General features: G+C 43.3%; 1 protein-coding gene across 1 annotated transcript in view; it reads right to left on the bottom strand.

Moving 5' to 3' along the window:
* Nucleotides 1-3,589: 3,589 nt before the first annotated feature.
* The window catches only part of LOC120055906 (pre-B-cell leukemia transcription factor 1-like), an 86,245-nt gene continuing 63,440 nt past the window's right edge, over nt 3,590-26,394 (bottom strand). Inside the window, exons 3-8 of the mRNA XM_039003947.1 lie at nt 12,765-13,018; nt 11,332-11,522; nt 10,989-11,124; nt 10,531-10,690; nt 7,866-7,952; nt 3,590-5,933 (exon numbers count right to left, since the gene is read on the bottom strand). Of these exons, the coding sequence (XP_038859875.1) occupies nt 7,906-7,952; nt 10,531-10,690; nt 10,989-11,124; nt 11,332-11,522; nt 12,765-13,018 (788 nt within the window). The 3' untranslated portion in view covers nt 3,590-5,933; nt 7,866-7,905. The remainder of the gene's footprint in view (nt 5,934-7,865; nt 7,953-10,530; nt 10,691-10,988; nt 11,125-11,331; nt 11,523-12,764; nt 13,019-26,394) is intronic.

Below are 26,394 nucleotides of genomic sequence, written 5' to 3'. Positions count from 1 at the left end.
AAACCTGGACCCATACAAATCAGCTGGGCTTGACAATCTGGACCCCCTATTTCTGAAACTGTCCGCCGCCATTGTCGCACTCCCTATTACCAGCCTGTTCAACCTCTCCTTCGTATCATCTGAGATCCCCAAGGATTGGAAAGCTGCCGCGGTCATCCCCCTCTTCAAAGGGGGAGACACCCTGGACACAAACTAAGGTCTTCGAAAGCCAAGTCAACAAACAGATCACTGACCATCTCGAATCCCACCGTACCTTCTCCGCTGTGCAATCTGGTTTCCGAGCCGGTCACGGGTGCACCTCAGCCACGCTCAAGGTACTAAACGATATCATAACCGCCATCGATAAAAGACAGTACTGTGCAGCCGTCTTCATCGACCTGGCCAAGGCTTTCGACTCTGTCAATCACCATATTCTTATCGGCAGACTCAGTAGCCTCGGTTTTTCTAATGACTGCCTTGCCTGGTTCACCAACTACTTTGCAGACAGAGTTCAGTGTGTCAAATCGGAGGGCATGCTGGCCGGTCCTCTGGCAGTCTCTATGGGGGTACCTCAGGGTTCAATTCTCGGGCCGACTCTTTTCTCTGTATATATCAATGATGTTGCTCTTGCTGCGGGCGATTCCCTGATCCACCTCTACGCAGACGACACCATTCTGTATACTTCTGGCCCTTCCTTGGACATTGTGCTATCTAACCTCCAAACGAGCTTCAATGCCATACAACACTCCTTCCGTGGCCTCCAACTGCTCTTAAACGCTAGTAAAACCAAATGCATGCTTTTCAACCGTTCGCTGCCTGCACCCGCACGCCCGACTAGCATCACCACCCTGGATGGTTCCGACCTAAAATATGTGGACATCTATAAGTACCTAGGTGTCTGGCTAGACTGCAAACTCTCCTTCCAGACTCACATTAAGCATCTCCAATCCAAAATTAAATCGAGAATCGGCTTCCTATTTTGCATCAAAGCATCCTTCACTCATGCTGCCAAACATATCTTCGTAAAACTGACTATCCTACCGATCCTTGACTTCGGCGATGTCATTTAGCCTCCAACACTCTACTCAGCAAATTGGATGCAGTCTATCACAGTGCCATCCGTTTCGTCACCAAAGCCCCATATACTACCCACCACTGCGACCTGTATGCTCTCGTTGGCTAGCCCACGCTTCATATTCATCGCCAAACCCACTGGCTCCAGGTCATCTATAAGTCTTTGCTAGGTAAAGCCCCGCCTTATCTCAGCTCACTGGTCACCATAGCAGCACCCACCTGTAGCACGCGCTCCAGCAGGTATATTTCACTGGTCACCCCTAAAGCCAATTTCTCCTTTGGCCGCCTTTCCTTCCAGTTCTCTGCTGCCAATGACTGAAACAAACTACAAAAATCACTGAAGCTGGAGACTCATATCTCCCTCACTAGCTTTAAGCATCAGCTCACAGATCACTGCACCTGTACATAGCTCATCTGTAAACAGCCCATCCAATCTACCTCATCAACATACTGTATTTATTTATTTATCTTGCTCCTTTGCACCACAGTATCTGAACTTGCACATTCATCTTCTGCACATCCTACCATTCCAGTGTTCAATTGCTATATTGTAATTATTTCGCCACTATGGCCTATTTATTGCCTTACCTCCCTTATTCTGGAGCGGTGCCTGAGTCAGCGTTTTCCACCACCCTCAATAAAACAACACATAATGGAATTTCTCGTGGCAGAATGGTGTCGCATTCCTCCAATAGAGTTCCAGACACTTGTAAAACCAATGCCAAGGAGCATTGAAGCTGTTCTGGCAGCTCGCGGTGCAACGCCCTATTAAGACACTTTATGTTGGTGACTCCTTTAAGCAGGCAGTTACCTGTACATGTTTCAATCAATCAATCAAATGTATTTATAAAGCCAGCTGATGTCACAAAGTGCTGTACAGAAACCCAGCCTAAAACCCCAAACAGCAAGCAATGCAGGTGTAGAAGCACGGTGGCTAGGAAAACCTCCCTAGAAAGGCCAGAACCTAGGAAGAAACCTAGAGAGGAACCAGGCTATGAGGGGTGGCCAGTCCTCTTCTGGCTGTGCCGGGTGGAGATTATAACAGAACATGATCAAGATGTTCAAATGTTCATAGATGACCAGCAGGGTCAAATAATAATAATCACAGTGGTTGTCGAGGGTGCAACAGGTCAGCACCTCAGGAGTAAATGTCAGTTGGCTTTTCGTAGCCGATCATTGAGAGTATCTCTACCGCTCCTGCTGTCTCTAGAGAGTTGAAAACAGCAGGTCTGGGACAGATAGCACGTCCGGTGAACAGGTCAGGGTTCCATAACCGCAGGCAGAACAGTTGAAACTGGAGCAGCAGCACGGCCAGGTGGAGTCATCAGGCCAGGTAGTCCTGAGGCATGGTCCTATGTTTGACTGTACATATCAGATAGAATGTTATAAATAGAATACAAATATGGTTTTGTTATCAGTATACCTGTCTCCTGTCATAACTTTTACAAGACCAAGTGAACCAGACTACTATCGGTGTCACGTTCCTGACCTGTTTTCTCTTGTTTTGTATGTGTTTAGTTGGTCAGGGCGTGAGTTGGGATGGGCAGTCTGTGTTGTTTGTTCTATGTGGGAGTGTGTTGGTTAATTAGCCTTATATGGTTCTCAATCAGGGACAGGTGTTATTCATTTCCTCTGATTGAGAATCATATATAGGTAGGCTGTTTTACACTGTTAGTTTGTGGGTGATTGTCTTCCGTGTCTGTGTATGTTGCGCCACACGGGACTGTTTCGGTTTGTTTTGTTCGTTCGGTTTTTGTGTAGTCTATTTTCCTGTTCGTGCGTTCTTTGTGTCATGTAAGTTCGTTTGTTCAGGTCTGTTGACTGCGTTTGTTATTTTGTAAATTCTCAAGTGTTTCGTGTTAGTCTATCATTTAAATAAATTCATTATGACTGCATACCTCGATGCGTATTGGTCCGACCCATGCTTTTCCTCTTCAGACGAAGAGGAGGAGAGCAGCCGTTACAATCGGAAAAAATATGTAAATGTGTGACAAATGGTTAAAAAACACTGCAGTATTTTATTAAGGAACACATTACATGCAACAAAGGAAACATTTTTATTTGTATTTTTTACAAATGATTGAATCCTGAACCTCTTTTTTCAGCTATCAAAACTAAAAAGCTATATTATATGCGTCATTATCATATTGCATTTATTGGCAAACAAGCATATTTTAAAATCTGGATGTGGAGCAAATGGGTTGTAGAGCTCAGGGCCCCTGTACAGACTATCAAGTAGTTGAGATTCACTTGTATTTAATAGGGGAGTTACAGACAGTTTTATTGAGAGTTATTCAAAATGTATAAATTATGAATACTTCTACTTTGGCACAACAAAACAATGAATTAGAGGGGAAATGAAAAGTGAGCTTTTTTTAACTTGAACTTACATTGTTTGTGAGGCTGAATTTACAATATGTGCATTCAATCTATATCACATATAAAAATATATACAATTTTGCCAACTGGCAACCATCAGTGTATTATTCTTGTTTTCTCACTCAAATGTTCAATAATAAAATGCCACTGATTTGTCTTGGTGTATTACATAGTATAATAAGTTTAATGTTGAAACTGCATAAATTATTGTTCAACAAAGCAAGTCAAGTACAATGTGGCAATGTTCACATAATCACATCATGAGAGAGCTAATTGACAAGAATATGGGAACCATGACATACAATAGCATACCATAAAAAGTAAATAACCAAATACTAAAGAATAACTATATAGTCCACACAACAAAAGGACAAGTACTATACAGTATATCAAATGTCCAAATATCATCTTTGTTTGTCTGAAAGAATTTTCCCACCTCTAGTTTTGCTATGGACATTAGACCTTTCAGCACATCAACATTCAATATGCTTATGGATTCTGAGGATTCATACAAGTCAGTTGAAGAAGTGAAAAGCAAGGATACAGGTGACATTATAATGTAGGTTTTTGGTTCTTAATACAGTGGAAGAAAGAATGCTGTCATATACTGTAATACATATTAAACTGCCCCAAAAATGCCTGGAAAGAGAAACAGAAATCAACTCTGGGTTTAAAGAACAGTAAAGTTCCATTGTATGAGAGGGCATTGAACAGTAATGAACACTGAATCACAGGAAAACATTGTGTCTGTTCAGCATAATCATGGAGTACAAAGCATCTCATGCATGACCTGTGCATCATGGCTACTGTAAGTTCAGTCCTGGTGTTACCTGCATCCGCAGATTTATGTTTTAAATCCTATTAACGTAACGACTTCCCTGTTTAACTGGATTCTGATGCAATGTACTTAAAAACAAACTCAGTTACTACACAGATCCTTGAAAGATTTTTTACAGAAATTGTTTCTTCTGAATTGGACTGTTCAACATTGTTTTTCAATTAGGCAGCATTGTTCAGTTGGTTATCATCCCCCACCAGCATTGGGAAAATTAGCAAAAGGTACAGTAAAAAATCCAACATGTAAGTACATGAGTGAATATAGCTAGATGGGTTAGGACCTCTTGAAAGTACACATAAAATGTCAACAATAGATCAATAAGTATAAAGGTTTTGGTTAACAGTAACATTAGGTGACTAGTGTGAATCAAGCTCGTATGGGTTGTTGATGACAGGTGTTTATTGAATTTATGATTTTTTTTACACAACATAACTGTAACTTCACACGATTACCTCTGATGAGACACATGGATACTCAATGAGCTGGTTGTTTAAAAGGAGGGCACTCCTCTTGTTCACAGGCCCTCAGACAATCAATAGCACACACTCTGTTCCCCTGTTCCAATATCCACACTAGCATACTTAGAATGAAGCATGTATTGGGCATGCATTCTAAGTGGTACACTAGTATGGATATTGGAACAGAGCCCTGTGAGTGCTTGTTGGCCCACAGCGCTCCCACATTCTGACAAGATATCAAAGGGGTCGTGGGGCAGAAGTTTATAAACCAGGAAGACACACATCTACAATGTATATTCAATTGTCTACTCAATTTCCATTAAAGCCCTTAGATCAGCCAATGCGCATTCTCATACCAGCGTGTTTCCTTTTTCTAACGCCTTCCACCCAGATTGAAGACCTGCTAGTCAGGGTGAAGGGTCCTCAGAGTTCACTAGGCTGACCTGCTTTCCCAACAAGTCCTCTATGGAGAAACGAATACAAAAACATTTAGTAAATCAAGTTCTAAGTCTTCCTGGTTATTTCTCTGTGGGAGAGGGTAAAGCGAACACAGTTTGTAAAGCACACACTGTAAACAAGGGAACAACATTAAAAGCCTAAATGTCGTACCATAGAATGGGGCAGGGACCGCAAAACAAAGCATGACGAAGTGCTTCTTTCATACAATGACAAAGTTCATGTTTTAGTCAGAAAACAAATAATGTTCTTTCATATTATTTGTTTTACTTTTTAGTTGCTGAGAGGTAGAATGAAGCATTTAAATTGAAGTATACAGGTTGGGTTGTCTGAATTGATCTTATCACTGAATATCATCAATATGAGTGAAACCATCACAGGTGAGTAAGCAACCTGAGCCCTCTAAATATCCTGTGAAATCTGAACAAACATTTGTATTCATCCTTTTTGTATTGTTTAGATTTTTGTTCTGACATTCCTATTACTGTATGTATCTCAAATGTCCCATAGTAGTGTAGCTTAGGAAAGGTTGTTTTAGTTATGCACCCCTGGAATCTACAGGACACTGTGTAGTATGCCTCTATGTTTAACACTGTGATTGGCTCTGCCAGTTCATCGATGGGTTGTGGGAATGGAAGGTGTGGAGGGTAAAATAATCAGTTGGAGGTATCCGAGTGAACACTTCCGGGTCCTTCTGTGAGCGAGTTCACTGACGAGGGGGTCGGAGCATCCTGCCAGCCACCGTTTGTCTGTGGAGTCAAAGACAAAAGTCCTTAAAAAATATATATTAACACATATGTATATTTTCTTAGCTGCATCGGTAGCTAACATGAAACTCTTTAACTGAAATATACCCTTTTGCACTCTGCGGGATTACGCATCTTCAACATACACTATAGTGCAATTCCTCTATCAAGACTTCATCTCCCATCTGTCTCAAAATGGCCTCATGTAGAGACAATAGAGACATGTTTTTGAGAACGCACAGACCTCTCACACACAAAACCTACAAGATGGTTGATGGGAGAATCAATTATAGCAAATTATCACATCAGCTATTGGGATGAAAATATAATGGGTTCGTAATATAGGAGGCAATTTCCAATCCCGGGAATATAGGTCGATTTAAAGAGCATTTGGGACATTAATAGCAATTTCCATGCCATCAGTGAAAGCTGTTGGAGATGGGCTTTGGCACCCTCTTATTTTCAAACCCTGTTATTTCACATAGAGCAACTTTCATCACATTTAGAACCGAGGGGAGCAAAAAAACACTTTTAAAATCTTCAGCTTTGGTGACACCTTTCGCCTATTTCACAGCCGTAATTACTGTTCAAGGATAAAAGAGAGCTCCGGCATGTGAAGGCTGCTCACTGACTCAGCTCAGTCATTAGAAACCTCAGAATGAGTGGAAATTGTTTAGCTGCACAATAAAAGATCCATCCAAGATTAAAAGCTTCTATAGAAAAGTCTAAACATCAAAATAATAATATGATTCTACAATATAAATGAAGTGTCTTACAAGGACATCATATTTTGATGTTTGAATACATTGTTTGAAAACATAATTGCATAAAAAGTTCATTTGGATTCGGCTCAGATTTTGAGGTATGGGGGCAGAGGGTCACACTATCTACACAGACAGTTAGGTGTTGACGACTGATGTGCTGCAAATGTGAATGCCCGTATTGGTTTGTCAAAGGCTGCCTCACAGAAACCACCTACTATGCATCCACTGAATAACAGACAGTGATCTTAACATTGCCCATTTTCATCAGCCCTCATTTAGCTTAGTTACAGCATAGTTTACCGAGGAAGCTCAGTAGAACATCTTCAGTCCACCACCACTTCCTTTTTTAGCATCTTGGGTTGGACATTACAGGGCTCGCTGCTGTCAGTGTCATTGTGGTTGTTGGACGAATGATGCGACCGATGCACTCAGACTGCTGGCCCAGACCCCCTCTCACCCTGCTGTGACTGCCTTATTGATTCCCCTCTCTACAACACAGCCTGTCACTGTAGATCTTAACACTACACACACACCCTCCAGTGTTCCCAGCCTTGCCCTGCCAAAACCCCATCAGAACATGGCATTCTGGTAGATAGATTTGACTGAAGCTTATACTCTGGGGCGATTATTTTTGGGGGGGCTCTTGGAATGGGGAAGAAATTAGGTCTGTGTTTCTTTTCGTTTGGTGCCACGTGAGCTGAGTGTTGGACAGGCAGGGTGTCACCTGTGGCCTTGTTCCTGTCGGCTGCAGGTGCCTCGCTAACACTAATGTCCCCAGACAGGCAGGCTCTGAGCGTGTCCGTACGCCTGGCCGGCCGCCTCTCGCTCCGTCTGACTCCTGCCTCCTCACCTGGCGCCCGGGGCATTACCAGTACACAAGGGCCGTCGCCTGGACAACAGCCCAGCCACCAACAGGCCACTGCTAACTAAGTGGCATCCCACACACATTGGCTTCCAAATAATTGTGCAAAGGGACAAACTGAAACCCTAATAAAGGCAGTTTTCTATCGAATTGTTGGTTAAATGTATGAACACATTGCATCGGAACAAAAGAAGAATATCTATAGAAGTATAGTATAGAAATAGTTATTTTTCTTTCAAAGAGACCAAAGTAAGACGAGGCAATATTGTGATGAAATTAAAGAAAGTTGTTGTTTGCTGGTGTTCTTACATTGCCCTGTGGACTGTACATCTGGCTGGCGGCGATGCTGTCACTGTATCCTCCTGTCTGGCTGATAACATGGCGAAGAGTATCCACCTGGAACGAATGCACACACAGACACACGTAGAGAAAAGGGCGGGTCAGACAGACAAAAGCTCTAGATGAAAAAGACCTTCATGCATAAGAAAGGTCAGTCTGATAGCAAAAGGGTATCATGCACTGGGAAAGGTTACCACAGCAACAGTTTAGAATGATTTGGCCTGTAATACAGGTTCAACACAATAGATATCACAAAAGAACAACGACAAACAACCACACATATCATCACAAGGGAACTCATATGAATATCTTATTACAATTCAAAGAGGAATGAAAATGAAACAAATTCCTCTCCTCAGTGGCTGGGAATGAGTGTGCAGCCAAATGACCCCCTGACAAGGACAACCCAGTATCAACCCAGGAGATATCTTGTCCACCCCAGGGGTTAATACTATGCATATTCATGAAACACCTCAAGCATTTGGAGAGTTGTGTAACGGTTTTCTTCCTGGGATGAAGGAGAGGACCAAAACGCAGTGCGGCTAGTGTTCAACATGATTTAATAAAGATAATAACGTGAACACTACAAGCTACAAAACAATAAATGTGAAAACCGAAAACAGTCCTATCTGGTGCAGAACACAAAGACAGGAAACAATCACCCACAAACCAACAGTGCAAACAGGCTACCTTAATATGGTTCCCAATCAGAGACAATGACAAACACCTGCCTCTGATTGAGAACCATAATAGGCCAAACAACCAACCCAACATAGAAACACAAGACATAGAATGCCCACCCAGCTCACGTCCTGACCAACTAAACAAAGACTAAACAAAGGAAATAAGGTCAGGAACGTGACAAGTTGATTTAAAAATAAAGGTGGGATGGATGGAGAGACGAACAGGTGGTGACTCTTCAACCCAACCTATGGTGAATGAGACTTCCTCCCAATCCCAAAACTCAGAAAACTCTGTGCTAGTCATCGTTGTCCAACGGGGCAAGGTCAGAGGACTGTTGTACATCAGTGGCTATGACAACTGTTGTCAGCAGTGTTGACGAGTCTTGTATTGTTTCCAAATCTGTCTGCAGTCGTCTATTCATTCATGAGCCTGATAATGGCCGCCACATCAGTGTACGGCTAAAATCACATATGACCTCTGTCTCACGGACTAGGTCAAGAGATTGGGATTCAGATTTCAATGAAACCTTGTAGGCCGGGCAGTGCTTGAACAACTGAGCAGGGAGATTCAGTCTTTTAATACTAGACCTCATAAGGCTGTCCGTCGTGGGGCAATGACTGTCTTCAACAGGCCACTAATAGTGTATGACTGCTAGCTAAGTATCTATCTACATGACAACTAGTGTACTAATGTATGGATTACGTAGATAACGTACTAGTCTCTGCGAGGGTCCTACCTGGGACTGAACATTGGCCCCAACCCCGGCCCCCTGGTATGAGTCCCCATTCAGAGCCTGCACACTCATAAACAAGTCTCCGGAGTTTGACATGTTAAAAGAGCCAGCAGAACCTGGGAGGCCAGAGAGTGAAAGAGAGAAAGAGAGAGAGGGGGAAGGGAGGAAGAGAGAGAAGAGAAGAAAGGAAAGACGGGTTAACACGATCATGCAGCAGAAAAAGTGCAGTCAGTTGGGTTAGTAGGAGAGGGTTGAAAGCAAAATATGGTGTAGTGAACAGGGAACCACATCAGTGACCAGCCACCGTCTACTATACTGTATGTACCTATGGAAATGTAACTGAAAAATCTGGCTAAGGGGTATTCTAAGAAAATGTTGAACTATACTGTACTAATGATCAACACTACACCAACTGTTACTCTTGTGGTAATTGTGATGCCAATCATATTACTAAGAATAAGGTTAGGGGTTAAAACCGGGATGAAACTGAAACAGAATAGATGGATTGTCTTGTTGTTTAAGTTCCTTGCTACCGGACTGGTTGGATCATTAAGGAAGTGCTAATTGATCGACAGGAAGACTGAAAGAATCCTCTTTGTCCTTTTAATGGAGCCAAACTCCACAGATGTTAAAAGAGAACGCAGCCTAACTTGATTTGAAGGCAGAAAAAAACACAAGACAAGGCCATAATCCAATACAGCTGAAGGGTCACCATGATGACAAAGGACTAGGCTGGAGCGCCCCGTCAATAGCTTAATGACACACAAGAGGTCAACCAGACAAGTCACAGGATGGATGAAGTATTTCTCTAACCAAGACTGAGTCCGAAATGGTGTGTTAACCAGACAAACCCCAGAGAGAGAGAGAGAGAGAGACGGACCGTACCACTGGGCCAGAAGTTATTGGGTTAGTTCAGAAAGGGGTGGTACAGACAGCATTTTGTTAGTCAAAAGGAACAGAGACAGCGACTAGATTCTTGAGTTGGGGCCCAGGGTTGAGATGACACCTCTCTGCTCAAAAATGTTGTATTTCTGAATTGATTTGTCCATACTACTGCAATGTGGATCCCTCCCAATGTAGCATATATAATGCTACATATATCAGCTCTTGATAATGATGATCTGTGCTCATGTTGAATTGGGGGTACGCAGCCAAACTAACATTAACAGTACTGACTTGGTACCATACTGGTCACATCCACTATGGCTGGATACTGACCTGCAGAGTTGGGGGTGGAGGGGGAGTTGGCCTGGCTGCCATGGGCTGATACACTGGTTGCACTAACGGCTGTCTTCGCGGCGTACATGTTTGCTTCCTCTTGGAACTTGCCAATGTTTTTCTTGTATCGGATTCTCTTGTTTCCAAACCAGTTCGATACCTGTGAAACATTTAAAGTACAAATTATGTGAGAAGAAATGTCTGTAGTAAATCGCATTTTGTTTTGTTGAAACAATTGTTTGAGAAAGCTATCACATGCTATCATAAGACAGCCTATGTGATTCCATTACAGAATGCAGAATTAAACATTGGACCTGTATGACCTTATGCTAGCTGACTTCCTGTGGCATGATAGGAGCCATACTGTGTTTTCCATACATGTACACGCACAACAGAAGATTAGAGTTCGCTTCATCACACACAGGATGGATACGAGGCTTGCGATTGGCGGCACATACCTGTGACATTGTGATGGAGCACTTCTTGGCCAGCTCTTCCTTGGCCTCCTCACTGGGATAGGGGTTGGACAAGTGGGAGTAGAAATACTCATTTAGGATCTCTGTTGCCTGCTTGTTGAAGTTCCTCCTCTTTCGTCTGCAGAGAGAGAGAGAGAAAGAGAGAGAGAGAGAGAGAGAGAGAGGGGGGAGAGAGAGAGAGAGAGAGAAGGGGGGAGAGAGAAAGAGAACATATTTACTATCACAAGGCAGACTATTGCTGTCCAAATAATGTAACTGCATCATAACAAAGGTTTTGCCTGTTTTCATAACAATAAGTTCAAGTTAGAGAAAGACACACACAGACCTGGCATCGAGGAAGCGGGAGCGCAGGATCATGACGGCCTCACAGGTGCTCTGTTTGAGCTGCATCTGGATGGAGCTGAACTTGCGGTGGATGATCCCCACCATGCGTTCTATCTCTTTGGGCGAGATGGGCCGTGTGCGACTCTGCTCCCTCAGCAGGTTCATCACATGGGTGGTAAACTCATTACATGCCTAAAGAGACAGACAGGCGCACTCATATGAGGCAGAGAGCAATCTCACTGACTTGAATACAGCAGAGAAGTAAGACATTGCAAGCATTGTAAGTAATGTTAGTATCATAAGTATGTCATAAGTATGTCGCTGTTGGAAAACAACACTTTTGCCAATTTTCATTATTATAATATTGAAGGCAGTGACTCCCCTCAATGTACTGTGAACATTTTGAGACTATAGAAAATGTACTCAAAATAGCTTCATAATTGTATGTTCGTTAATAGGGGAAAAAATCTGTTTTTCCATTTCCTGAAAAGTTTCTGTTTTGGAGAAAATAGGTTCTCATTCGACAATGACAAAATCTAGTAGTTGTACTACAAGTACTACAGAGTAGTAGTAGTAATACAAGTATTGCAGTGTTGTGGCAGATACAAAGCAGTGGATTAGTTATACCAAAACCGAGACTTTCTTTGTATATTGAGGAGACTTTTCTTCAACAGTTAAGAAAAAAATGAAGATGTCTAAAATGACAGGAGGCTTTCTTTCCTGTTCACCAGGTTTGAACTGTCTTTCTGTTTCTCTCTCTTCACTTCTCTCTCTGTCTTTTCACTCAATGTCTCACTCGTTCTCTCTCTCTCTCTCTCTGTCAGAATCAGTCACTGGGAAGTGTCTGCTGTGTTTGGGGACAGGGGAGTCTGTTGACTGTCAGCACCGGGGTCGCGTCAGTTGAAACGAGACACAGTTCAGTGCAACAGCCGTTCCGCCCGTACACACTGTATCGGTAGTACACATAGTGGTGACATGGGTATACTCAGGTGCATAAGTAACACTGTGACAGGTAGTGATGACGAGTCTGCTTAAGATGATGACAGGTGGTAATATATATGACAGGATGCTCTCTTTGGCGAGTGTGTGACTGATAAAATGTTTGCCAGCTGAAAAGTGATTTCTGAAAGCGTGGTTGCTCAGGAGGTGCTTTGGGGGGTTTGATTTGAGAATAATTATCTAAATATAACAAAACTTGTGTGCAGTGTGAGTGTAGTGAGACGGCAGTGGGGTTGTCTGTTGGTGCGGAGAGAGGACAGTTACAAGTGGCTTGGTTGTCAATATGTAGTGAGATGGCAGAACTCAGAGCAGACAGGACTTAAGGGAGAGAAGGGTTGCCTATAGCATGTGAGAGGAGTTGTGAGGGTCTTCTTAGAGCCGAAGGGGTTTATGGGAAGGGAGAGAGCAGTTATGAGGGACGTGGTCTGTCCTCACCTGTTCATACTTCTCCAGCTCTGTGTGGTAGATCCCGCGGATCTGAGTAAGCTTGGCCCGGTAGTCTGAGTGTTCTGCCGAGTTTGTGTCCGAGCCCACTCCTCCTCCCGCTGCAGCTGCTGCTGCAGCCGCCGCCACCGCAGACCCGCCCCCTTTCTCCGGTCCGGAAACGCCTTCCGCCAGAAGCATGTTGTCCAATCGCATGAGTTGGGCATCTGGAGGCTCCTCCTCCTGGGAACCACGGATACTGAGCACTGTAGAGACAATAGAGAAGAAAAAAAACAGTTAGTAACAAACTAGTGATGTAAAATCTTACACAATATTGACGCTAACACAACATCTGATTGTTAGCAGTGGCACTGCAAAGGAAAGAGGCAAAGTTAACATTAATGGACAGCGCTGTAATAAAAAAAATACTATTTGGATGAGAAGTGAAGTGACTGCAGTGTACCACTGTACTTTCTTCTTTCTACAGTCTTCAACCTGTTCCCTCTGAAATATGACCGTCTCTTTAATAGCCCACGTCTGTGCCATAAAAACCTGGATCCTACTGTGCCTGGCAGCACCCACGATAATAAAACTATCATCTCATTGATTTTGAATATCATTTCATGTAAATAATTAACACAGACTTCCAAGAGAGTTCATTTTTCTTTGCACTCCTGAAGAGCAGATTAGGATATTTTCTTAGTGGCTAAAACAATAACATATTTTCATAAAAAGATAATAATCTTCCTGGTCAGGCAAACTAATACTATCATCACAACCAGACCGGGGTAAAAATGGTACAATAATGATCTACTCCAGCTGAAGAGCAATACAATGACTCATGTCTAATGTCAATGTGGATCATCTCAGTGATAAGGAACAAAAACTATTTATTAACACCAGACAAGCTATGCCGGTATAGTCTTATTTATGGGTCACTGTCACACCACAACCATCGTTTCTAACTTACTAAATAAATGCTACACTAGATTTTGAATAACAGTTAGCAAACAAGCAGCAAAATTGAAAGACTCCCCTAACGGCTGCTGAAAGGGTGCTAACAAGGTAGTTGTCAGTCCTATTTAGGCGACTGGCCCTTAAGGCTACCGGCCCACTTCTGGCCCTGGTCAAACAGTTTGGGGTGTCCAGTCTTAGTGATAGGAGTGGTAGCCAGTTTGGCCCTGCTCCTCACCCCTCACACCCCCATAGGCACGTAGCTCTCTGCTCCCTCCCCCCTCGCCCGCTGCTCCACTGGAGAGGTGGCTGTGACATGCCACACACCAACATCAGCCAGTACCACAGAGTGCAAAATGATGTTCCATGGTATATGCACTCAGAGGAATATGCAAACAACACCTGTCACCCCCGTACATCCACAGATACACGCTTACCCACACACCCATACAAATCCACACACCCATCTACAAACGCAAACACCAAAGGTTGTTTGAAGATAACATTCCTTCAACTGTTCCTCCTGTGGTCTTATACAGTTAAATGGTGTGCGTATCAGTGGAGGCTGCTGAGGGGAGGACGGCTCATAATAATGGCTTGAATGGAGTAAATGGAATGGCATTTGATACCATTCCACTGATTCCACTCTGGCCATTAACACGAGCACTTCCTCCCCAATTAAGATGCCACCAACCTCCTGTGGTGTGTACTCCACAGTGAAATCATGTCTATCATGTCTGACAAACGGTGAAGTGGAGCATCTTGAGAGAGAAACATGTCCACTACAGCCCCTTTCAGCCAAAAGTGTAATCTAGTGAGGACAACACTCAGAAAAGATTCAGAATTGAGAAAACACTGTATATTTGGGAGTGTGTTTCACTATGGTACCAGCAGGGCTGTGTTTCACTATGGTACCAACAGGACTGTGTGTCACTATGGTACCAGCAGGGCTGTGAGTGGTGTGTGGACGTGGACCACACTGCTCTTCCTCTGTCTGCCACTAGAAGGCTCCCTAAGTAAAGGAGCAGAGCTATCTGTCTCTCAGAGGTGGTAAAAACAACCAGGTGTAGCCTGTTCATTTCATCCACCATCTTTACACAGACTGGCAGCATACACTACACTGCCTGGACATAGTACATGTCTGCATCAATTAATATATATGCATACCTACTATAAGGGGTAAATCAATACCTTTAAACATACAGTATTTAAAATGGCTAAGAGTGACAATTCGACAGAATGGCAGTAAATGAAAGAGGTGGCTTGCTGAGAGAGATGTGCTGGAGTACACTGTCTGGCCCATGTTACTGTATGTTGCTCTATGCTTTTGTCTGTGGCTATGTCCACAGAGATATGCTGTCTGCCTGCTGACCTCTCCAGTGAGAGTGGGGTCAAGATGGATTCCCAAGCCCTCACAGAGAACCTGTCTCTCCCATGAAGCCTCTACCCTCCTCCCCCCCATCCACACCCGATCAGCTTCACCATCTGAGCATGCGGACTCAGGAGGCAAAATGTCAATGGTTATCAGAAGACTGGAAAGGTCAGGGTTTCAGAAAGGAGAGTGTGTGTGCGTGTGTGTGTGTGTGTGTGTGTGTGTGTGTGTGTGTGTGTGTGTGTGTGTGTGTGTGTGTGTGTGTGTGTGTGTGTGTGTGTGTGTGTGTGTGTGTGTGTGTGTGTGTGTGTGTGTGTGTGTGTATTTGCTTGCATGCGTTGTGGGTGTTGACTACTGTCCACTTAAAATATTTATCCTGGTAGCGTCCCTTAAAACTTAAAAAGCCCTAAAGCTATTTCACCTCAGTCAGTCATCTCCTAACTAATCTCTCGTTCCTCAGCTGTAGAACCCTCCCAACCGACCAAACAACAATCTCTCAGTCAATGTCACTATCTCTAACCTCATTGTCCACTCTGAATCTAAAAGACTGAGACGAGATAGAGAACAACAAATCAAATATTGCCTTGCTATTTCTTGCAGACTAGGAAAACTAGAATACTGTGAGGTTTTCCTGACAACAACATGTAGGGTACCTCCAACTGGAGAGGAAACCTAATGAGGCAAACAGTGATTTATTCGTTCACAGTATCCTCCAGTGCAACACTAAAAGCATGAAATTGATTAAATAAATACAATGAATAAAGATAATGATACAATTCACTGTGCTGTGGCATAATTACTCTAACCATAGCCATCAGATTGACTTATTCCTGTTCAGTAATGGCCATGAATTAGATGAAAGTCCTCAACGCCAGTCCAGCATCATAGAGTGAACTCTGCCACCCTAAAACACTACATCATAATCATCTGGCAATAGGAGGCGGATTCTTCAAGAAACAATGGCTTTATATAATCATTTAAATGTCCAAAAATTGATGTACCAATCCCAGATTGCCCCTTTAAAATACCGTACTATTGTTAGAATGTCTCCTTCTGTTTCCCATTGGTCCTACTGTTTTCATTGATAGGTCCCTCAGGCCAGTATTCTTAGACTAGCAGTGTGTCTCTATAAAAAGACTGCGATCATTTCATTTTGACCGTTACAGACAGACTTTAATTGAACAGAGAGCACTCACAATCCCCCTCTCCCTCCCTCTGTACTCATGTTTAATTCAACCTCTCTCTTTCCCCCACAGAGCAGCAATATGGAAAATAAAAATGGTGAAGTAACCATCCATCTGATGAAATAACTGAAATAATTTCATGTTCTGAATTAAGACTATTGTTTGTTTAAAGGATGGCTCATAGTCATACCTTTCTGTCTTACTGGGCTGTAACATGTTTGCAAAGCACTAGTCTGTACACAAACACAAACCTACCACACAGCCAACCACACAAACACACACACAGAGAAAATGCCCATACATAAAACAGCCTTCTCTGCATATTGGCAGACTTTTCCCCTCTCTCTCAGCCTCCAGCCCTGGCTCCCAGTGAGCGCTTTCAAATGAAAGCATGTTTAATTAATGATGTTGAAGTATTCTGTCACAATTAGGAAGATGAACGGCCAAACAAGGCAGCACTGATGTCCCTGACAGCCATGATGAAAGTTTACCCTCCTCGCCTTTGACTGGCAGCTAGCAACCAATGCTGGATCGGATCCATTTCATGTCGATACAGTAACGCAATACACTCCTCCGCAGTGCTGTGTGTACGTGTGTGTGTTTCTGTGGGTGTGTGTGTTTCTGTGGGTGTGTGTGTATGTCTGCGTGTGTGTATCTGTTTGTGTGTGTATGTGCATATCTCTGGACCACGTCACAGCGTCAGTCCTATAAGCACAGTCTGTATTGATTCTGTGGGCACACGTCATCCAGGGTTTCAGCGGTCCATAAATCAGCCGTGTTTCTGACGCAGGCGCGCAGTGCCTGTCTGTGTGGGCCTATCACAAACCCTGTGTGTGTATGTGTGAGTGTGTGTGTGAGTGAGTGTGTGTGTGAGTGTGTGTGTGGGCCTGCCACAGGCCAGTCAGCGGGAATGGTAGCGACAGACACATGATAATCGAACATCACCACCATTCATCCCTGCCACACAGCATTCTGGGACATGAAAAACAACAATCTGTAATCCTGAGGAAGCAGTGTGATGATTTACAATGGACATGACGAGTATCACAACTAAAACAAATTGTCAACTGACTTCCCTAGTCCTTAAGGATTCATTGTTCAAGCCATCAACATAATCCACTGCTCTGCATGTGATGGCAGCATGGTATGAATAATCTGTATAGAAAGTATAGAAACAATGAATTCTATTCATTTCAATGTGGTTCGTCTGATAGACGCGTAAGCTACTGATGCTAATCAATAGTTACTAAATGCATGGGTGTCTACCGACATCGGTAGCACAGCACCTATTAAAGTCAGTCAACAAGCATGTTCTGTTCCTTTAAAAAAATCACAAAGCAGTTTTGTCCTTAGAAAGGTTTACTCCTCACTGTGTTCACAGGAAAGTCTCCATGGCCCAAAATGTCCACTCTATCATCAGATAATGGGGACTAGAACAACTCCGGTACACAAGGGTAAAGCCATAAAGACCCTCTAAAACACTTGCTTTATGCTTTATCTGCCATCTCCAGTGTCATGTTCAAAAGTGGGCAGAACCCAGAGTGTTATAGCAGCTGACAGAGGCCCAGGCAGACAACGACAAGGACAATGAAAAAGAAGGGAACAAGAAAGAGAGAGGAGGAAGAAGGAAGATTGGGAAAAGAAGTAGAGGGATGGATGGATGGAGAGAGAGAGGAAAGGCGAAAAATTGAAATAGAATAGGAAAGTGAGGTGTCAATTAAAATAATGAACCCCAGTGCATTTGGGAGGTGACAGCTGGTAAGAGACGAGCTGACAGGCGTCACATTAGGCGGATTTGGTGGCCGTTCCTTCTCCCTCTCTTCCCCCCTCATTCCCTCCTTTACCCTCTCACCCCCCTCTGCGACCAGTGGTTCCTCATGAGAGAGGCCAGGCGAAGAAAGGAAAGGCAAGGCAGGGTAAAGGGAGCATGGCAGGGCAAGACACAGTCCACACAAGGCACTCAGCTTAGTGGGTGTTTTTCAGAGCAAGTTCCCCCTCCAGCTACTCATAATAACAGTAATTATGGTGGTCATCTGAGGCTTAAGCAGGCCAGGCTGAAGCCTGAGGGGCCGGTCCCGATAACGAGGCAGCAGCAGCCAATGCCTCCCTCCCGCCAGAGGAGGAAAGACCATTCAGAACCCCCCCCACCCCCACCAAGCATTCTACAGTTAAAAGCCCCTTCATTAAAAGTATTCATTATTTAAAATAGGCAATACATTAGCCCCCCAGCAATCATCGGTCCATTCTTAAGGTGTCTTCAAATATATATCGTCTTGATCTAATTAAACCCATGCTCGGCCCATGCAGTTTTAATCTGCCCGGGGCGGCAGCGGAAATCATGGTGGCTGAATATCTCATTCTTGATCAGTCACGAGTGTTCCTGAGCAGGGAGCTGTAGTCAGTCGACTATGAGAGAGACAAAGGCCTCTATATGAAGTATTATGTACCCTATGTAAGCTGACAACATAGAGTACAACACAGCAACACAGTGACTGGTAGCTTTGCTGGTCTATTAAAAACAAATGAATAATGCTTAGTTTACTAATGGTCTCTCATCTCAGAGAGATGAAACCAGTTGTGCTCTTGAGTGTAGTGTCCCCGAGCTGGTGAATTACTACAGTGACCTGTTATCTTACTATCTGTTTGTGTTGACCTGTGTTGAAATGTCATATATTTGATGTGTTCTGTTACATGGTGTATGTGACACATATACTATAGGGCCTAGGACTTATTCATCTGAGGAAGACCATAGAGATTTAAATCACATTTAATTATCAACATTCCTCCCAACTCTAGATGACCAATCAAATAACATTGACAGGACGAGTCACTTTTTAAAATGTTGTTAAGTCTGGTTGTGTGTATGTGTGTGTGTGCACGCTTGTGTGTGTGTCACTGGTGTACCATAGGGACCGGGTGCTTGTGACTTAATCTCCATTTCTAAGGGGGGAATCAGTGGGGGGTACGCTCATTAAAATAGCTGCCTCTGGCATCTACCATCTACCCATCCTAGCTCTAACTAATTATAACCGACACGACACACTGACGGAAATGCACGGAAATGGGAATTTTTATTTTTTATTTCACCTTTATTTACCTAGACAAGTCAGTTAAGAACAAATTCTTATTTACAATGACGGCCTACCCCAGACGACGCTGGGCCAATTGTGCGCCGCCCTATTGGATTCCCAATCACGGCCGGTTGTGATACAGCCTGGAATCGAACCAGGGTCTGTTGGGACGCCTCTAGCACTGAGAAGCAGTGCCTTAGACTCGGGAGCCCACCTGATTGTTTTAGGGTTCCCCCATTAGATTACCCCCAAAATATGGGTGGGTAGTCAGAATTAGTCATAAGTAGGGCCATGAGTTTTTTTCTTGGTGAGGTCACGAAAAACTCAAGGCCTTATCAATATGCCCTGAATGGTTTTCCTAACTTTCGGCAAGGGCTTGTTAGCCTGAAAGTCATGCAGCAAATGACAGCAGACACCAGAGACAGACGCAGTGCTCCAGGAGTTGGGGAAGCGATGGATAGTTAGTAGTTAGGACCGTATGGAGCTCAGAGGTGACTGTCCACGAGTAGCTGGAGTCCTGCCCTTTGCTGTGGCTCTACACGAGGCCTCTCAGCAACACACCAGTCAGGCATCCAACGAGAAGCCAACAACATGCTCCTTCTGGGGCCCGTGGTATGTGTTCGTGTGCATGGCACATTTCATAAGGCTCCACTCTTTGACTGGTGATGAGTTTATGCGAAGGTAATTAACAGTAATTAATCCTTAATTACAGTAATTAGCCGAGTCGCAGTAAATTAAGCCACATCTGGAGGCAGGCAAGGAACGGGGCTGTACAAGCCAGGGCGGGCGGATTTATTTTTGACAAGGGGGAGACGCTGACTCCATCTGACAGCGTTTGGTTAGGCCTACCTGGGACGTTCCTGAGTTTCCTCTGCAGTTTAGGGGGTGTTTACACCCCTGTTACACTCCTGTGAGGGAGATAAGGGTCCTGGGACAAGGAACAGGTGAGGATGGGTTGCTGGGAAACAGATATATTTTCAGAATCATCTCATCTTCAGGGGAAAGTCTCCCTGCAGCTACCAGGCAGAGGACATCCACCATATGGCCACTCGTAAACAACCACACTATTATTGTCTGTGGTGGTCTCTCTCTCTCTCTCTCTCTCTCTCTCTCTCTCTCTCTCTCTCTCTCTCTCTCTCTCTCTCTCTCTCTCTCTCTCTCTCTCTCTCTCTCTCTCTCTCTCTCTCTCTCTCTCTCTCTCTCTCTCTCTCTCTCTCTCTCTCTCTCTCTCTCTCTCTCTCAATACATGAGACATTAAGGGGATGGAAGAACACTGATTTTCCCACACACCGTTGTTGTTTAATGTTATTTTACAGTATAGCTGGTTGGTAACAAGAATTTAGCAGATCCACAGAAAACAAAGAACAAGAGGAAAGGATCCTCAATGAATGTATGTACTGTACATGTGATAACATGACTGTCTGTTCTCTGACTGAACATTAATATTGTAAATCTTGAGAGCTATAGCTGCTCTGGGTGTAAATATTTCCTCATTGCATTTATCAGGGAGGCTCCAATGCCATCAAGGCTGAAGTCAGTCTGGAGAGTGCGATTTGTTTAGAGGCTGTCACTAGCTGCCTAAGATCCCCAGGAGGGTAACTGTTCTTGCGACTGAGTCCTGCTGCTGCTAACTCTTACTCTGCTCTTGGCAGTCACAGGAGGAAAACAATGTGAGCCATCACACTGTATTACAAGGGGTCAGCGAAAACTATTTAATAACGTCCAATAATCTCCTTTCTTCAGAGTGTTGGCTGTCTATTTTACATCCTAACCCTAATTTTAGTCCGCTTACATAATATAAAGTAGAAATATGACACAACGCTGTGAAATTATTACATTTGAGCTTTGACTAAGAGCGCACTACCCCCTGACCCTTCGTTCCGACTTCAATCGCAAAGTTTCTTCTTCTCATTAGTCAACCACTATTGCCTTCAATAGAGAGGATTAGCAATCAGCCTAATCACAGTAATTAGCTGCATGGATCATCATCCAGAGAGAGAGGAGGGGCTCCTATAGGACTGGAGAGGTGGATACTGGATATGGCAGGCAATCTATGGCCATGCCTAGCAGACAGTGGCACTGGCACAGGCCCCTCACACACCCCACACCCTGCCCAAAACTACCGCCAATGTAGCAGACCCAGCTAGTCATTAATCATAGCCACAGGCCGTTGGGGGGTTGAATTGATGCAAGAATAGTGGGTCATAGCAAGCCCCTGCTGTCAATCATCAGTGTGTGTGTGTTTGGCAGTAGGGTCGTGGGATTAGCCTCCAGCCATGGCGAGGGTACAGCCTAACGGGAGCGAAAAGTTCTAAAGTAAAACAGAGATATAAAATGACGTGCTAGACGTCATTTGCATGAGAGACAGATCAAGTCGACGAGATGAAAGAAAACTGCATTTTTGCACCAAAAGCCAATTGCCAAGTTATCCCTTTTGAAAAACATAGTCTAAATATTTTTCTTTAACTGTCAGGGAAGGTTCAAGTCTCCAATCTACAGTACTGCTGGCCCTGGGGCAATCATCAAGAAGGAGTACTAGCAACACCATGCAGACAAGGGACTGTCATGCCTGAACATCACACAAATAGAGGTGACCTGGTCCTGTATATTTAAAAAATATATATATATATTTAATCTTTATTTAACTAGGCAAGTTAGTTAAGAAAACATTATTATTTACAATGACAGCCTACCAGGGAACAGTGGGTTAACTGCCTTGTTCAGGGGAAGAAAGATATTTTTACCTTGGGGATTTGATCCAGCAACTTTGGTTACGGCCCCAACGCTCTAACCACTAGGCTACCTGCCTAATTAACATAAACACATTTAGCATCTCCTGGCTTCCACACAAGCCACTGATGCAGATCTTTGGAACATCTACATTTTAAAAACTCTAATAAATCCATGCAATATAGCCTACACCATCACAATAAATGTATTCTTTATTTTAGACAGGTCTAAAGAAGCATGAAATGAAGAAAATGTAGTATATTTCAGAAGAACAGAATAGCATACTCTGAGTTGCCCTTATGTTAGGTCCTGATCTGGCCATGGCAAATGCCTGTGGGCTACACTAGTTCATTTAGCAGACAACATTTGATTCCATGGCATAATTTTAGAGTATGAAGAATACAATTGAACAAAGCTGAATAAAATTGAAAGGATATTTTCTCCAAACGATTTGAGGGAGTGCGCACATACGGCTATTCTGTGTTGAGCGGTTAACAAAGCAATAGCTATTTCTATATGCTTAATTTAGAGTTATTAATGTATCTTTAGTTGTTCTACAAACGTTGGGCTATGTGTTTTGATTTTTAAAACATTGTAAGGCTGCAAGATGCAACTCTAATGATTATTTGAAAAAAGTTGCTTGAAAGGCATGACCTCTACTTTGCTTTTTCCCCAGGCTGTACACACTACATCAGTCACTCATTCACAATTTGACAAGCACTTGATAATGCCTAAAATTTCACGGCGGTAACTCCATGCCTTTTGCAGCCAGTGGTCGTTGTGCCCTTCTCCCTAAGTGCTGAGCGCTCCGAATCACCTTTTCACTCACATGGCTCTCCATCAGGTGATAGGGTCTTTCTCACAGGCTACAAGTGAAGACAGACACATTGTGCATCCTTATCCAATTCCGATGTGCACATTGAAGATATTGGAAGAACTGTCCATATTTACTTTTCGTCAGCCAACAAGATGAGTAGGCCTAACGAACAGCGAAAGCACTAGCCTATGTCAATCGACTATCCCCCATAGTACAAAGGTTAACCTATTCTATTCTGTGCGATAAATAAATATTCCAAACATAGTCTGGGACTGTTGTGGGATGCGACAGATCCCAAATTAATACAACCACTAGCATCAAAAAAACTGTTTAACGCAATGTGGCTGACACGACAGATCAGAACGTTTAGCTTAAAATGTTGATAAACTATTAGGCTATATACAAACCTTATTAAAACATATAGGCCTATGGCCTAGGCTACATGAGGTGTGCAACTATGATTAGAAAAAGTCACAAAAAAAGGCATTGTTTCTTATGCTGGGCATCATTCACGAGTGATAATATATAATTCACAAGTGATAGGCTAATATTGTCACCCATCAGACTATTCTTGATTTTGATTTAGATTGGACCATTATCATGCACATGTATCAAAACAGTGGCAGCCGGAAAAAATACATGTCATCTATGCACTTAAAAGCAAATGGAGGACGCTTTTCCCCATGGTTTATTTTCATTAAGCAATGTGCTTAATATTAGGAAAGTTTAGAAATAAATATAGTAAGCCTAGCTTATAGAAAGCTAATCTCCGTCTTTTTAGTAGAGGCCATCACAATTGTTTTTTCGTGTAATTGCATAGCCTATTGAAATGTTGCGCAACATGAGCTCATGCGCTCTCATGAAGTGTTTGATTACATTTTGAAAACATTTGCATTGATGTCAGAATGATTAGAGGGACAATAGAGTGCTGAGTACCAGGCAGTTAGCAAGTTTGGTAGGCTACTAATGACCATCAGAGGCATCAAAGCTTGGAGAAGCCTAATTACCGTGACTAAACGGTCACATGGAATTTGTCTGCCTTCATGTTCGGGACTGCCGGTGTGGCGGTAATACGGTCACCGCAACAGCCCTAGTCAACACTAGCCCAGACCCAGATCTGCTGTCTTGGTGTGACAATAACCATAGGAATTGGCAAGACAGCACAAAATAGATCTGGGACCAGGCTAGGTCAAGACTACAGAAAGACCACCGACTACATATCAGAATCTGAGTGAAGATGTCTTTAAGTCACAGTGGGATATGTGTATTCTGTCGGTCAGCCCGTACACACCTGCCTCCCCAGCTGGACCCCCTGATTCCCCACCACAACCCCTCTCCTCCCCCTCCTGTCACTGTGAATAACTCCCAGCTGCCAGGCTTATTTTTAGCTCCCGTTTGATTCCAACACCTGCGGAGAGGGAGAGTTGTCACAGTCGGGCTGTATCTCTCACTCTCTCTCCTTCTCTTGCTCTTTCCTTCGCTCTCTCTCTCTCTCTCTCTCTCTCTCCCTCACCCTCTCTGGAATAATGCATGTGAATGAAAATGCACTTTGCTGATGCAGTAACTTCTTCTCATCCTCACTCTCCTCCCAGGAATGAGACTGTGATGTTATTGATATACGGTATGTATGGTGGATAATGTACAGTATAGGCTGATGTTGTGGGTAGGGCTGGGAATTGCCAGGGACCTCACGATACGATATTATCACGGTACTTAGGTGCCAATACGATATGTATGTCACACTCTGATCGGTTTCACCTGTCTTTGTCTCCACCCTCCTCCAGGTGTCACCCATCTTCAACATTATCCCCTGAGCATTTATACCTGTGTTCTCTGTTCGTCTGTTGCCAGTTCATCTTTTCTTGTCAGGTCTTACCAGCGTGCTTTCCCGTTTTCCTGTTTCTCAAGTGTTTGTTTCCTAGTTTTCCCGGTTCTGACCATTCTGCCTGCCCTGACCCCGAGCCTGCCTGCCATCCTGTACCTGCATGACTCTGATCTGATTACAAACCTCTGCCTGTCCTCGATCAGCCCTTTGCCTCGTGCTATATTACATTATTGAGAACTGTACTATCCGCTTCCTGTGTTTGCATCTGGGTCATATCAAAAACAACGGGAAAGTGCGTTTGGGAGCGGCAGGTAACCTAGTGGTTAGAGCAGTGGGCCAGCAACCGATAGGTTGCTAGATTGAATCCCCGAGTTGACAAAGTAAAAATCTGTTGATCTTCCCCTGAACAAGGCAGTTAACCCACTGTTCCTAGGCCATCATTGTAAGTAAGAATTTGTTAACTGACTTGCCTAGTTAAATAAATAAAAATATCCTGAGTCATGATTATGTATTGCGATTTTCACGTTTCCTTATGTATTGTGTTTTGATACTGCGATTTTATTGCGATTTCATGTTCCAAACATATTGCTCACTATATGTCTGCTGTAGAGAGACAAGAGAGAGCATGAGAAAACATGTTGCTTCACTATTTAAAAAGATGGAGAACAAACCACAGCCGACTAGCACTAGATAACGCTACCTACAGTAGCAAAAAAATTAAATAAAAAATATACAATATATATATTTTGTGTATTTTTTATTTGTATCAATAATTGGAGTCAAATATCTATATAATATTGGCCAAAAGTAATATTGTGATATGTAATTGTATTGATTTTATCTGAAAACTGATGTAAGAGTATCAATGTGATTTACCTTTCCCATTATCATTTAAAACACACCATATACTATAATAATTCTGATAATGATCGTGTTAAATGTCCCTACTGCTGAAGAAAGCACCACAACATCAGTTTCCTCTCCTAAAATAGTGAAATAACAGATGTTTTTGTTTTTATTTAGGCAGCAACACTAAGACAAAGCAAGTGCAACGACATCATCATAAAGTTATATTTCCTCCTATATTTCCTTTTTCCTGTCATTTTTTCTTTCCGGATGTGTTGGGCTGAGGATCCTTGCAGTCAGCGAATTACATTATCAGTCTGACCTAGTTGCTTGATATCTCCTGAGACCTGCGACGCTGCGATGTCAGGCTTTCTGATGCACAGCACAGCCTTCCCTTCCCTTCCACTGCTACACAACACTACAACGTGCACACGGTGTAACTTTAATTTATCAGACGGAAGAAGCGGGGGGAAATGTCACATGTTGACAGTTTTCTTTTCCTGACACTCAAACCGTAGCAGTCCCTGTGGTGGGTTGGTTAAGGTCTCTCTCTCTCTCTGTGTGTGTGTGTGTGTGTGTGTGTGTGTGTGTGTGTGTGTGTGTGTGTGTGTGTGTGTGTTCTCGTTTTTGAGATCGTATTAGGACCTCAACTTATATAAACACCTTCCATATTAGGACCTTTGACCAAGTTAGGTCCAAAACCATGGTCTCAACTAGGGAAACCATTGGAATAGCCTGCAAATAGCATGCTAATATGCCTGGTTTGAAAATCACACAAAACTGTCAGGGTCCTAAGAAGGGGGTATTTTTGTAAGCCACCTGGTGGTAACATACCATACTGCA

Source organism: Salvelinus namaycush, chromosome 11 (assembly GCF_016432855.1).
Source record: "Salvelinus namaycush isolate Seneca chromosome 11, SaNama_1.0, whole genome shotgun sequence".
NCBI lineage: Eukaryota > Metazoa > Chordata > Actinopteri > Salmoniformes > Salmonidae > Salvelinus > Salvelinus namaycush.
This window is presented reverse-complemented; position numbering and strand designations above follow the sequence as displayed.